This window comes from Mizuhopecten yessoensis, unplaced genomic scaffold, assembly GCF_002113885.1.
Source record: "Mizuhopecten yessoensis strain PY_sf001 unplaced genomic scaffold, ASM211388v2 scaffold716279, whole genome shotgun sequence".
NCBI lineage: Eukaryota > Metazoa > Mollusca > Bivalvia > Pectinida > Pectinidae > Mizuhopecten > Mizuhopecten yessoensis.
Genome location: NW_018480037.1, coordinates 205,174 through 218,880, shown reverse-complemented (window position 1 = coordinate 218,880; position 13,707 = coordinate 205,174). Strand labels below are relative to the sequence as shown.

The 13,707-nt window shown below is 35.0% G+C and overlaps 2 protein-coding genes across 2 annotated transcripts; one reads left to right on the top strand and one right to left on the bottom strand.

The window, feature by feature from the left end:
* Positions 1 to 3,217: 3,217 nt before the first annotated feature.
* Positions 3,218 to 8,073, top strand: LOC110442561 (uncharacterized protein DDB_G0271670-like). Its single transcript, XM_021486224.1, has 2 exons — positions 3,218 to 3,497; positions 5,313 to 8,073. Exons 1-2 carry the CDS (start codon positions 3,446 to 3,448, stop codon positions 7,073 to 7,075), a joined length of 1,815 nt encoding a protein of 604 aa, XP_021341899.1. The 5' UTR covers positions 3,218 to 3,445; the 3' UTR covers positions 7,076 to 8,073.
* LOC110442562 (AP-4 complex subunit sigma-1-like) lies at positions 7,835 to 13,638 on the bottom strand. Its single transcript, XM_021486225.1, has 6 exons — positions 13,554 to 13,638; positions 11,618 to 11,816; positions 11,220 to 11,306; positions 10,314 to 10,382; positions 9,786 to 9,797; positions 7,835 to 9,378 (listed from the first exon to the last, which is right to left on the bottom strand). Exons 2-6 carry the CDS (start codon positions 11,747 to 11,749, stop codon positions 9,253 to 9,255), a joined length of 426 nt encoding a protein of 141 aa, XP_021341900.1. The 5' UTR covers positions 11,750 to 11,816; positions 13,554 to 13,638; the 3' UTR covers positions 7,835 to 9,252.
* Positions 13,639 to 13,707: the final 69 nt, after the last annotated feature.

Here is a 13,707-nt window from a genome sequence, read left to right as displayed (position 1 = left end):
TATGCAAATGTTCTAAATGTGCTTAAATTACCATGTGCTGATGTGCTTACCGTGTTCAATGTGCCTATTAAGTGCTTTCCAAGTGATAAACTCTTTTTCTGAGCTTACAGTATACTACATGTACATACATGTTTTTATTTTATTTTTCCATGTTGTAATATTTTGGTCTCTGTTATTATACTCATGTTTTGTCTTTGTAGCTTATGTTGTATGTTTTGCAAAATGGACGTAAAATATATATTTTTGTATCTTGTACGTGCTCAAGGATTTTATCTGTAGTTTTTGGGACTATATATAGAAAAACTTTACCCCAGTATGAGGAATTGTTTTACACATTTATCATAAAACAAGTTATGTTCAGATTTCAGACAGAAGATACTCTAAAATTGTACAACTCAGAAAAGGTTGAAAAATATTTATAGTTCATTTTTTTCTGCTTAGAAATATTTAATCTCTAAATTACAAATGATAACTGTTTTAACAGGTCTAGTTTCCGAATTGGAAACCAAACCCTGTCTGACCTATAAATGATCATTATATAAGGCCAATTAAAAGTTTAAAACAAATATTGAGTTTATGCTAACCCCACAGATACTGGACACACTAATAGTAATATGATGTGTATAAACTATGATATATTATACACACTATACTTATTGGTGTGTTCGACACCAGTGTGGTTAACCAGACTTATCTCAGATTTGTGTTCTACAATACCCTTAAGTTTTTATATGCACTGTTAAAGTCAGAACTCCTGCTCTATATTAGCGCAGTAAAGATATTTTTCAAATTAACAATAAAATGCCTAGCTAATACATACCTACCCTATTTTTTTCTGATAGTAGAAACACAAGTAATTTGTTTGGCCTAATGTTTCTGTCATTTCATAATATTTAGAACTACTATACTTGTTTAAGTTTCCAAAACATCAAGTAGTATAACAATTGAAACTTCAATGAAAGCCAACATCACAATGAATCTAATAATACAATGTTTATAACATGTTTTTTTTTAACTGAATGAGAAGAAATGTAAGGCCAAATATCCTCACAAACAACGCTTAAGTGAAATCAGTTTGCAACTAAGCAGTTCGAAAATTTTGCAACACGTCTGGAGAAAGACGTTCCTCGTGACGCTGTAATTCACTAGAGTAAAACGTCCGTTTATTATGTTTGTTTTTGCATAATAACTGCTATACATACCGTAGAAGCACCTTCCTTTTTGTCATCGCCGCTGACAACATGCGCCATTCTCTGCGGCTTCGGCCGCATGCTTGGCCACAAGTCACCGAAATCGGGATACATAGCCTTATTTATGAATCAGTAGTAGGTAAACGTTGCAGAAGTGTATGTATATTGTTCATTGTCAATGCTGCTTAAACAACATGCCTAACATTAAGTCAACACTCGCCTGCATTTTCGTCTTTTCCGCTTCGCGTTGCGAATGATGTCTAGGCCTACACAAAACGAAAGTAAAATGTGCGCATGTCTAAATGTAAGGGAGATCACTCGTGTTTTCCCGCAGTATATGTCTGAAATCATTCCGAAGGTGTTGTTGTTTTTGTGTATATTGAAATAAAAGAGTCCTGTTATATGGTAATACTTCAATAAACGAAAAACACAAATCACACCAACAGACATATAAAATGTAGGCCTATCGGAGCATATTTTCGTTTCTGGCTGAGCTGTAATTAGCGAGAAGGCGATATAAAAATGCAATAGCATATCTTATGATGAAAATAGAACAAAATGATAATACTGCGAAGGTAAAAAAAGCCTTCAGGTTAGAATACCAATATGGAACTAGAGAAGGACAGTGGCTAGTTCTAACATGATTCCCGGTCTCATCTGCCCCGGCCGGTTGATCCCATTTTAGTTAGGCAAGCCTGGTGTGAATCACACGGAGGCGATTTTAGAATTAATTGACAGGATCCGTATCCATTAATAGGTTTGTAATATGAACTTTTTATGTTGATCTCCTACATAATTGTAAGTTATACTCCGCCTTATATTTCGTTAAATTATCAAGTTTACGTAACAAGTGCAAGCGAAATCCTAATTGACTGCCATGTTGGAAACTTCCTCAATCTTTCCGATATAGGTCAGACGTCTAAATATGGGTGTCATGACCAAATATGGAAATTGTAGTAAACATGACCGCATCAGTAGTAATACTATATTTGGCCGTGAAGGCCATATAAGGAAACGGATAACATCACGCGTGATCTAACATGGCCGTCGTTTCTTTTTTTAGAGTTTTTAGTAAGGATTTGTTATTTTAACGATGAACGAATATGCAATATTTTGATAACATTATAATCATATGAAGCGTGAATCAGATATATTATTACTGATTAGCACTTTTGATTATCCTCAGTTAGTTGGAACAGGACCGCTTCATAGCTCTGACCACGCAATATATAATTGTAAACAGGGACGTAAATGTCACCAATTTTAGCCAATCACAGGACAATATTTCCGTGTAAAGGGTTAATCCAGCGACAGTTCCAAGAGTAAATACGAAGTTTTAGAAGGATACTTAGTTCTAACTAAGAATAAGATTATATCCAATGACGTTTGAGTGAACTTGAGTCCGTGGTAATGGATTTTATTTGCAGTTTGTTTAGTATTACTAGAAGGTGACGTTATGTCTCGTTTATGAATATCTGAGCTCATTAACTGAAGTATTTTTACCGGAAGTTGCGTGTAGCATGCATGACCTACATTCAAGTAGCAGTTCCCGATTGAGATAAACAGGGTGCATTTTCAATAAGAATACGACGTTGTGATAAGATCATATGTTCTATAAAGAAAAGTAATGATATTTACAAGCCATTCAAGTGCATTTGAGTCCAAAGTTACGCATAATAAAGACAGTAGGTCCGGTATATGATTCAATTTAGTACCAGTGACTACCGCTAGAGGCCGTCTGTGTGAAATCGACATTTATGAATATCTGAGCTCATTAACTAAAGTAATACCAATAGCTGGCGGCTAACGCCTTAGCTAAAAAAAAGTTTGAGACATTGTCAAGTAATTTCTTTAGTATATCATTGATATAATTTACAATCATAAAAATAGATTTTATTTCTACAAGCAGTGGATACAACTACTTGTTTATGTATTTTAGCTTTGTTGTACGTACAATCGTCAAGCACAAAATAAATGATTCTGTTTGGGATATGAAGACATTTTGCAATGGCTGTTGCTTGATGTGTCTCTATCGAACTTGCATGGTGACGATAAACTAAAGTCATGCCATTACGGCATAACGATAGATGGGGAGCAGATGTTGTGCCATCTAATTGATTAGCCACACATTTTGGGTGATTATACGACAGCATGTCCGAGAGATAAAGGTCTGACCTGAGAGGTGACCTCGACAATAGAGTCGTCCACTAGCACCATTCTACACACAAGCCCGACGTCCATCAGCGGCCACAAACATGCTTCTTTGTATAGCATTCATGTGCATAGCATGCTGCAATGCACTCCCAGGTAATCATAAATATTAATATTTATACAATATCATACCAACCGCTATAAAACCAAAAGATATTGCTCTCGTTTCATATTTATGTATTACTGGGTTATATGTTTGGCTTATATTGTCATTATGTTCAAATTTATGTTTTGTTTCTCCTTAGATTATACTATCTTTTCCTGTTCCTTGTTGCTTCTCCTTCCTTACTTTGTCTTCCTATTTATTTTTGCATGTTCCTTACATTGTTTTAGTATATCATGTGTCTGTGTTGCTTTCCTATTTGCCGTGCTTTGTCCTTGCTAGGTTATTGTCCCATTTGTCGTGCTTTGTCCGCGATAGATTATTGTTCCATTTGTCGTGCTTTGTCCTTGATTATGATATGTTGTAGTCCTGTTTGTTGTGCTTTCTCCTTTTGTAAGGTGATTTATTTTTTCCAGTTATTCTATCTTGATAAAGTGATTTTTTATTTGTTGTGCTTAGTCCTTGGTAAGGTGACATCATATTTGCAGTTATTCGTCCTTGGCAAGGTGATTTCCTATTTGTTGTATTTCGTCTTTGGTAAGGAGATTTGATGACGTGGTCCACACTGCCTTCGCCTTCTTTTTGTTGCTATGTTCATTTACTTATATTTGATTCCTTGTTGTTTTCATTCAAGGTTAGCTATTGTATACTATATCAACTTATATTAAGGGTTTAAAACCTCACACAATCAAGATCATACCACTTAGTGTGACAATAAGTATATTACGCACAATAGTTTCGACGCTGGCAGAATCATAATCTAAACATTGATATGTCACTAGCCTATTAAGCTGTTTGTTTACATACCTCCATAAATAATATCTTATTAATTGTAAATCAAATTCCACGTGCACCTTCCCAGCGATTAACAGAACACAAGTAGTAGCTTAAAAGAGTACTTTATGAAATCTAAGTTTTTAATACGATTGCCTATTGAGGATTTTTACTCAAAATATTTAAATTGTATCATTATGTGTCATTGGATATACGACGTCATTTGGAATTATCGGATCATATGGTGCGATATCCTTCAATCAACAACATAATTATGGATTAAATACTACCAGCACTACCCATCCTTTAAACCCTACACGCCACTGCCGTGATTTATAGCAACAGACAACCCACCACAGTTCATTTAGCATAGGTTAACCAGTGCTTCTTTTCACAAATTATGTGAAATGCCCTACTGGTATGTAATGAATAATTAGGGTTAACGTAGTGCACTAAACAGTAACTATAGAGAGTCACATAAAGTTAAGAAACATTCGAAAGATATAACAGCTATCTAAGGAATCATTAACAGTTGATCAGCGTCTTTTATTTGTGTAGGAAAATGACAGTTAATATAACTGGTCTTCAGAAAATCAAAATATTTTCTCTCCTAAATAAATATAATTGTTCCGGGTCCTTTACCTGGCTAAACATACGTTTTCCGTTATCTTTCGGATAATCTTATATAATTATATACCTGTGTACAGTATTTAGTCGAATTATTGGGATTACTCGCCAATATGGCAATTATTGTATTGACGGTGTTTTGCAATTTGCTCACGTAACATCTTCTCACATGGTTTATGACCTACTACGAGAAAGTTAAGACTAGTTTTATATGGCTGAGTGTGAATTAAATATTGTTTGATGCAAAGACAATAAAAAATACGAAATGCATTAGACTAATAAAAAAAGGGATTTCGTATTACTTTCTGCTTCTCGTAGATGTTAAATTGTCGTTAACTATTCTTGGTCTTTCCTATTTTGTCACCCATATTACTACTTAAGAAATCTAATATGCATTTTTATTTCAGCGTTCAAACGGGCTTCGTTCGACCCCAACGCCATCTATCAACAGCAATCTCAGGCAGCTCAGTCGTTTCTGACAGGGAGTTCAAACAATGTAGCATCTCCAGGGGGAAGTAACCCCGCAAGCCCTTCCGGTGGTAGTAGTGGATCTTCACAGTCGGGCGCGAACAGTGGGAGCATTTCCGGAAGTTTCGACCCAAATGCTCTTTTCCAGCAACAAATGCAACAAGCTCAACAGTTCATGCAATCAGGTGGTTCAAAGAGTCCATCTTCGAGTTCTAGCAGTTCATCATCAGGAAGCAGTTCCGGTAGCAGTGCTGGGGGGTCTAGTAACAGCTTCAATCCTAACCAAATGATGTCAGGTTCTTCATCAAGTTCTTCTAGCGCTTCATCGATGGGCAGTTTTGATCCAAACTCACTTAATAATCAAATGATGCAACAGGCACAACAAAACATGAACAATGGAGGTGGGAGCAGTAGTGGAAGTCAGTCTTCCTCGAGTGGATCCAGTTCAGGATCTAGTGGAAGTTCGAGCAGCTTTGATCCTAATGCTCTGAACAACCAAATGATGCAGCAAGCTCAACAAAACATGAACAGTGGAGGCGCTAGTAGTGGTGGAAATCAGCCCTCTTCAAGCAGTTCCAGTTCAGGATCAAGTACAGGCAGCTTCAATCCTAATGCTTTAAACAACCAAATGACGCAACAGACACAACCAAGTAGTAACAGTGGAAGCAGCAGTAGCAGTGGAAGTAGCGCAAGTGGGGGCAGCAGTAGCAGCTTTGATCCAACATCGATGAACAACAATATGCTTCAGCAAAATATTCAAAATATGCAGCAGCAAATGTCTTCAATGTCTGGCGGAAGCGGATCAGGAGGTAGTTCTAGCCAAATGATGTCACCAAGCAATACAATGGGTGGAGGTGGAAGTTCATCATCTATGGGAGGATCTTCAAGTTCATCAGGAGGTGGATCAGATCAGATGATGTCGCCAAGCAGCATGACGGGAGGTAGTTCTGGAAGTAGTGGGAGCAGTAGTAGCGGCTCTGGCGGAGGTAGCAGCAGTAGTTCTGGAAGTTTTGATCCGAATGCTATTAACAGTCCCGATAAAAACAAAATCGATCCAAGTCAATTCCTGCAAAATATGGGAAGCAGCGGTGGATCTCCAAGTTCGAGTGGCGGATCATCAGGGGGCAGTTCCAGTCAAATGATGTCACCAAGCAATATGATGGGTGGAGGTGGAAGTTCTTCATCTATGGGAGGACCTTCCAGCTCATCCGGAGGTAGTTCAAGCCAGATGATGGGAGGAAGTGGAGGAAGTGGAGGAAGTTCCCAATCTACGGGAGGATCTTCATCTGGAAGTGGTTCAAGTCAGATGATGTCACCTAGTAACATGATGGGTGGTGGTTCTGCGTCCAACAGTGGGGGCAGCAGCAGTGGATCAAGTGGAAGTTCATCAAGTCCAAGTGGCGGGTCAAGTCAAATGATGTCGCCAAACAACATGATGGGAGGTGGTTCTTCGTCCAGTGGAGGCGGGTCAAGTAGTAGTGGAAGTAGCAGCAGTTCTGGAAGCAGCAGTGGTGGATCTGGCAGTGGCAGTGGTGGTTCTGCTAGCTTTGATCCAAATCAACTTAATCAGCAAATGATGGCCTCTTCCAGTATGACAGATCCGTCAAAGTTTACGAGTGGAGTAAGTGCTGGAAGTACATCAGGATCACTTGGAAACGGAATGAAATTTGATGTTCTCGATCCCAGTCAATTTGTTGGATAATTAAATAAATGTTTAATGTCAACAGTTCTTTTTTATTATTATTCTTTCAGTAGAAATTGAAAACTCCATTATAAGTACATTTAAATCTGTCAATGATTTAGGAGTATGTGTGTTTGTATGTGTCAGGGATAATATTGTTTTCTAAATGTCGAAGATACTCTGTTTCAGTGTATGGATGATCTGAAACAGATTGGTAGTAATACTGTCAACATCATAAATTAAATGCATTAAATAAACCTTAAACATTACAGCATGATTTGGCAACAACTGATCAAGATAATTGTATCCAAGGTCAGTCAGTAATCAGGGAAACAAATATGTGCAAAACATTCAAACCGCTTAAAACAGGTACAAGTGGCAAATGACAATGTTTGTGCACCTTGAACTAACTACATGAAACGTGTTCAACACTGGTAGGCCAAATAACCTATAACAGAATACACATTTCACATAAAGTCCTATTTCAACACCAGGTTTGAAGGTTACGGCGAGTGTCTCGTGTCTCGTGTCCCCATTCAAAGACCTTGTCTGATAAATCTTAAGCCAGACGGTTCTTTTTAGTGTCACACAAAATCATTTTCATTTGGTTTAAACACAAGCACCAGTTCTAAGGGAGATAACTTCTAGAGGACATAACAAGACAAATGGTTTAAATCTTAAAAATGAAACTCAACATTTTTGTCACAAGTTCTCAATTATCCAATTTTTAACACACACCAAGAAACTTTCTCTGATGAACATACAACTTTCTCAAGAAGAAACGGCATAGTCAGACTTTTAATTTCAAGACGAAATTCAATAATACCATAATTCTGTCAAAGTATCAATCACAAACTCATTCATTATGCTTACAATTAGTTATAGAGTACACATGAGTGAAACGTGAATGAGCAAAGTTAAGTGACTGGGAAATATAAGTGATATAGTTAGATTTTTCTCCAGTTTCACGGTCATCATCACGGTATACATACAGGTATCTACACAATACACAAACAACAAGAGAACAGGTCATTATACTTATTCACTGTTTAACGACATTTTCAACCTCTAATATTTTTGTCATTATACAAGGTAAAAACCTGTAATTTTGCATCTAATTTTACTCTACTAAATATTTTCTATCTGGAACTTTTGAACTCATATTGTGGCTGAGTTTTAAAAATACTCGGCTAAAAAACACAAAAAAATAAAATTTGCACTTAACACTGATTAAGGTAATCACCTTTTGAACAACTGGGTCCTGATATGTATTCCTAACGAACAAATTAAATCTAAAAGCTGAAAATGTGCTAGTACATGTATCAAATAATTCAGCAATATGATTGTGCATTTTCCTGTAATTCTATATGGAAAAGTTAAAACATGTCAACCTATTCTTCAGAAGTGTTCATTAAAAAACTTTAAAAACTTATGCCCCGGATGGGAGGATGGGCCCAACATAACATTGATTTATTTTGGACATGGGATATGTCATAGCAAATAAAATCAAAATATTTCGTCATATTTTTCAATTGTCTCTTGATGATAAATCCTTATTTCCTCTATTTGGCCCAATCCTTGTACCTCAGAGGCAGACGGGTGATAATCACCATCTTTATTTATTCAAAATAGAATTCATTTCATTCAAAAGTAGTGTTTTTGGAAATAATATTCTTTTCCTCTATTGGGCTCTTAGTTGGTAATCATCTGTCTTCTGCAGACTTCAATGATCTAAATAAAACCCAATTCCCCTTGCCCAGGGATACTTAATACCAAGTCAAACTCTGGTAACCTATATGAAGGAGCAGTCTTTCAAAGCTTTTAAAGATTAACATCAATTTTCCTTATTTGGTCACGCTCTTTGCACCTTGTGTCAAGTCTCACACTTTTTTTCTTCAAATTCAATACCCTTAGTACAGGAATGCTTCATGTAAAATGTGTGTGAGGTCACATCTCTCCTGAAATAGCTATTCTTTGTTAAACCTAGACTCTTCTTCAATAGTTTTACATCTCTGAGGTCATAACTCTCCTGGAATGGCTTCAACTCTATGAATCTGTGATACCATGCTTCTTTTAGATGGTTTTAGCAGCTATAGCTGTGTGAGGTCACACTCCTCCAGAAACAGCTTATTTCTATTGGTTTAGGCAGAGATCTGACATGGGAATTAAGATCTTACACAAATGGATCTTGGTGAACACTATCTCCTGGTGGCATCCATAAGCTGGAGAGGGAGCAGTGCTCTTGATTTATTGGTCTCTGCTATTTCTCCAGAAACCACCATTTCATCAAGGATCATGTGGATCTTGTCCATATTATATACAAACTGGGAGGTTAAGAAAAAATATACAATATTACAACAGTATTACCTGGAATGATCTGAATGTGCCAGCAAGAATTCAATGAAACTGTGAAGAGCTTTATCCCTTTTTTCTTTTCTATTTAAACAATATAATGCTGAAACTTTGAATGGCAAAATGAAATTATCAGACATAGAGCGCTCTTTATGATACATTTTCATCAAATATTTGCCAGGTCAAAAACACAATTAAATCTCCTTGGGAATTAATGCATACTCGTTATTAAATATGGTAAGTTATCCTCGGTGAAACCATATTTTAAAGCTATTTTGTCCAACTGTCCTTATGAACACAATTATAAGTTGCCAAAAAGCACCATTTTTTAGTATCATATGTAGAAAACAAAATAGTACAATTATGTTAAAAAGGATACATCCTCCTCTGACTGAAACAAGAAAAGGCAACTCAATTAGAATAAATTATCATTATGTCGTTATGACATTTACATCTTTCAACATCACTTGCAATAACAGGGGTAATATACGGTATGATATTTTGTTTTATCAGATGATATACATAGACACTGTACAATTGATACAATTATGACAGGTAGTTCATATATTAAACACCTAAATATGCTTTCTAATTAAAATACACATAACTATGGTGAAGTTTCACCATATAATGTTTAGTGGTAATATAGACATTTTTGAAGTAGTATTGTCCAAAGTGGTACAGATCATGTGTTAAGTATATGACTTACTTAATTATCGTAGTAAGTGAAATAATATTCAGTCATTCAAAAGTCAGTTAGGAGGACCTTGACCTTGACATACTCTATATTTTGTTGGGGGTATAAAATGGAACAGTACATAAACATCATACTATCAAATTGAATTCATGTTTTAATACAAAATAATTAAGTGTTTCGTCAGAAGGAATATTTTCTTGTTGTACTCACAACTTGTTCGAAATACTTGATGACTGTTTCAACAAAATTCTGTAGGACTTCCATCACCGCTAGTTCATTCTGCAACAAAAAGTACAAAAGCATGTGTACATTTTGTAAAATACTTCCATCTTTTATAAAATAAGGTTATTATACCATGTTATTTCAGAACTCTGTTGTATTTTTTTAAAATTATTTTTCTTTTCTTTACAAAAGAAAAAAATACTTAGTGAAATATACATTCTATCACCATGTTCCAACACTATGATTTAGTATCACATATATACTCATCCATTTTTGAGTCTGTTGTCCAATCCTTTGGACATTTAACCAATGTTCTTGTCAAAAAAATGTTGAAATAGAAATACTCATCCAGTTCAATGTATTTGGTGTGGAGGAGAAAAAGGCAAAGAGGCAAGGACTGAAAGGGATACATTGGACAGGATAGGATTGAGGGGAAGAAAGTTTGAAAATGGTAAGGTGATAGGGCTGAGGTGATAGACAAGAGTGGGAAGACAAAATGGCAGATTGGCTGGTAGCTACCATAATATATGTAGCTTAATTCAGACATTGAGATAATTTTGATATAATATTGTGTTAGAGGAGGCCTAGTATTAATATCAGTGCTAATCAAATAGCTAGAAGAACAATCAGTGTTCTCGCTAAGTTGGTTGACTTGAAAAGAACAGCAAGTTGAAATCTCACAATTTGACCTATATATCCTATATATATATATATGTCCCCCCCCCCCCAGTATGTGTATTCTGAATAAACAGATGGTTTAATTGATGAAGAGCAGGCTATTTTTGCCGGCAACCAGCTTTTAATGAGAACACTAGCTGACAATTGTGTGAGAACAATACATATATGTTTCCATGACTTATTAGTATTTAGTTCGGTTTAGGATAAAGTCATTACCTCAGTCAATGATGTGCCAGCAATAAAGATAAGATTTGTGTAGAGTCTATAAATCAGCATAGTATCTTGGTATTCGACAAACCCCTCCTAAAACCAACAATTAAGTAAAGCAATCATTCAATTTAAGGGAAAGAGCAGTTAAACAATTGATCATTTACAATGGTAAAAAAATGTATGGCTTTCCTTTACATGAGAACGTACTACATTCATCTGAAATACTTATGACAAATGAAATCTGTTTCAGAACAAAACTTATTTTAAAAGAAAAATTCTAATTACATTAAGTTGGTATGAATTGTGGAAATGCTTAGATATATTAATCAATTAACTTCTGACCAGAAAACGGCTTAAATTGAAAGGTGTAAACAAAAGGTGGATGTAAATTAATTCTCCCATACCTGTTTCTGATCTTTCAAGCACAACCTTATCACGTCTTGTTCTTTTATAGACCGTGACTTCAGGCTGTCACTGCCAAAGAATCGGCACAACCGAAGTTTTCCCATTCGGTTTCCCACCAAAACGAACTTCATTATATCTTTGAAGATGATGCTTATCTTTATCCTTCACCCCAGTTTACATTTCTTAGACTGCATTTATCTGAAAATATAAATATAGGGCGACAAAAAAAAGAAGTAGTTTGAAATTATGGTACGACGTTGCAGTTTCTCAAACAACAAAGTAAATACAGACAAATGTAGTTTGGAGTGATGTAATAAAGGACTATGTATGGTTTGGGCCTGTTTTGGCCCCCAAATGCATCAAAATTCAAAACCTTTAAATGAACTTTAAAATTACTGTTTCTTTAATTTCGAATACTTCCCAAATACTATTATGAAAATATTTATCTATATTTCTAATTATTGTTGCCATGGTAACAAGTTCAAATTTGCATAAATTAGAAAAATTTGAATATTCAGTGCATATTAATTGTGATATTTTGCATAGTTTTTCTCCTAGAAACTATAGAACACATGCTTGAACAAACTTAATATCAAAGGATAATGTGTAGGCACCTGTAATACATATTTAGGAGAAATATAAAGCTTGTTCAAGAGTGCACTCTATGGTAGCTAAGAGAAAAACTAGGTGAAAACCTGTCAAAATTGACTGAATAATCAAATTTCAATAATTTATGCAAATATGGCCTGGTTACCATGGCAGCTAAAATTAAAAACACAAATAAATATTTACATAATAGTACTGGGGAAGTATTCAAAATAAGAAACATTCGTTTGAAAGTTCTATTGTAGATCTTTAATTTTGATGGATTTTGGGGCCAAAAAAGGCCCAAACCATACATAGTCCTTTCTTCAGTTAGTTATAGGACATATAATCTGTTTAAGATTCAAGGGTATGATTTAGTACATACTTTTACTTAGAAATGTAATATAACTATAATTCATATAAAAAATAGAATTATCTAATTATGTTATGTGGTTATATTGATTGAATATATTTATGTCAAAGTTAAGGACACACACAGTGAATTACTTAAATTGGCAATTACTTACATTTTATATAGCATGTCTTTTAGAATCACTATGAAGTGAAATTTGTCCATGATGTCATAATTGTTTCATGATTACATTTATTGTTAATTGTACTTATATTAGGTGACGGCAGACTAACTGGGATTTTTACTTCTACCAAAAAAAGGATGACGTTTCTCAAGAGTTCCATTTTTGCCATTTTGCTTTCTTGAAGTTACTCACCCTTTTACTTTAGCAAAGTAAAGAGTTATATAAAGGAAATTTCTTTATCATACTTTTTTTTTTTACAAAATTACTGCCATTGTGTTTCCAACAATAAAATAATCACCCATTTCTGCAAAATCAATATTATTTGGGAGAAGAAAAAAAATCAACTATTCAAACTCCATAAAAGGCATGCAACCTTTCATTGCTTCATATGAGTATGGAGGAAATAACATAAATTAGCAAAAATATAACTTTTCATGATCTGTGAAATAGAAAAAAGGGTGGGACTCTACCCAACTTCACCATAAGAGGGGAGAGAACTCGAACATGAATTTTCACTATGAATAAATTTTAATGAAAATTACAACTTCGGATGTCGTGCTTTTTCTGAAATTAAATATACAATTAGTTTCGGCAAATAATTGAAATGAACCGGGTTTATTTTCGTGATATCAGCTTCGTAGGATACTTATGTGAAGATAATGTAACAGACTGACACTGACAGGCTCATGTTCCCTTGCAAGGCCTATTTTCACCTCAGCAAACAATGTGCAAGAAGGTTGCTCATATCCCTCGGAAACAAACAAAATATGAATGATGTGCATTTTGCGAAAACATTAAACAACAAAGGACTTACATATCGTATTGATGCAATGATTAGGTTACAGTATGAATCATTTCCAAATGGTGATTTGCCTTTATTATTGTGGGGAAAAGGGTGGAATCTATTATTCGTTCGGAACAACTTTAAGAATTTACAATAGAGTGAATTTGAATGAATAACTCCAGAA

Coding starts and splice junctions, on each gene's coding strand:
- LOC110442561 (XM_021486224.1), top strand. CDS start 3,446: ATGCTTCTTTGTATAGCATTCATGTGCATAGCATGCTGCAATGCACTC. Junction 3,498..5,312: donor ATGCTGCAATGCACTCCCAG/GTAATCATAAAT, acceptor TTTTTATTTCAG/CGTTCAAACGGGCTTCGTTC.
- LOC110442562 (XM_021486225.1), bottom strand. CDS start 11,749: ATGAAGTTCGTTTTGGTGGGAAACCGAATGGGAAAACTTCGGTTGTGC. Junction 11,307..11,617: donor GCTTGAAAGATCAGAAACAG/GTATGGGAGAAT, acceptor TGTTGGTTTTAG/GAGGGGTTTGTCGAATACCA. Junction 10,383..11,219: donor CTGGCACATCATTGACTGAG/GTAATGACTTTA, acceptor TTTTTGTTGCAG/AATGAACTAGCGGTGATGGA.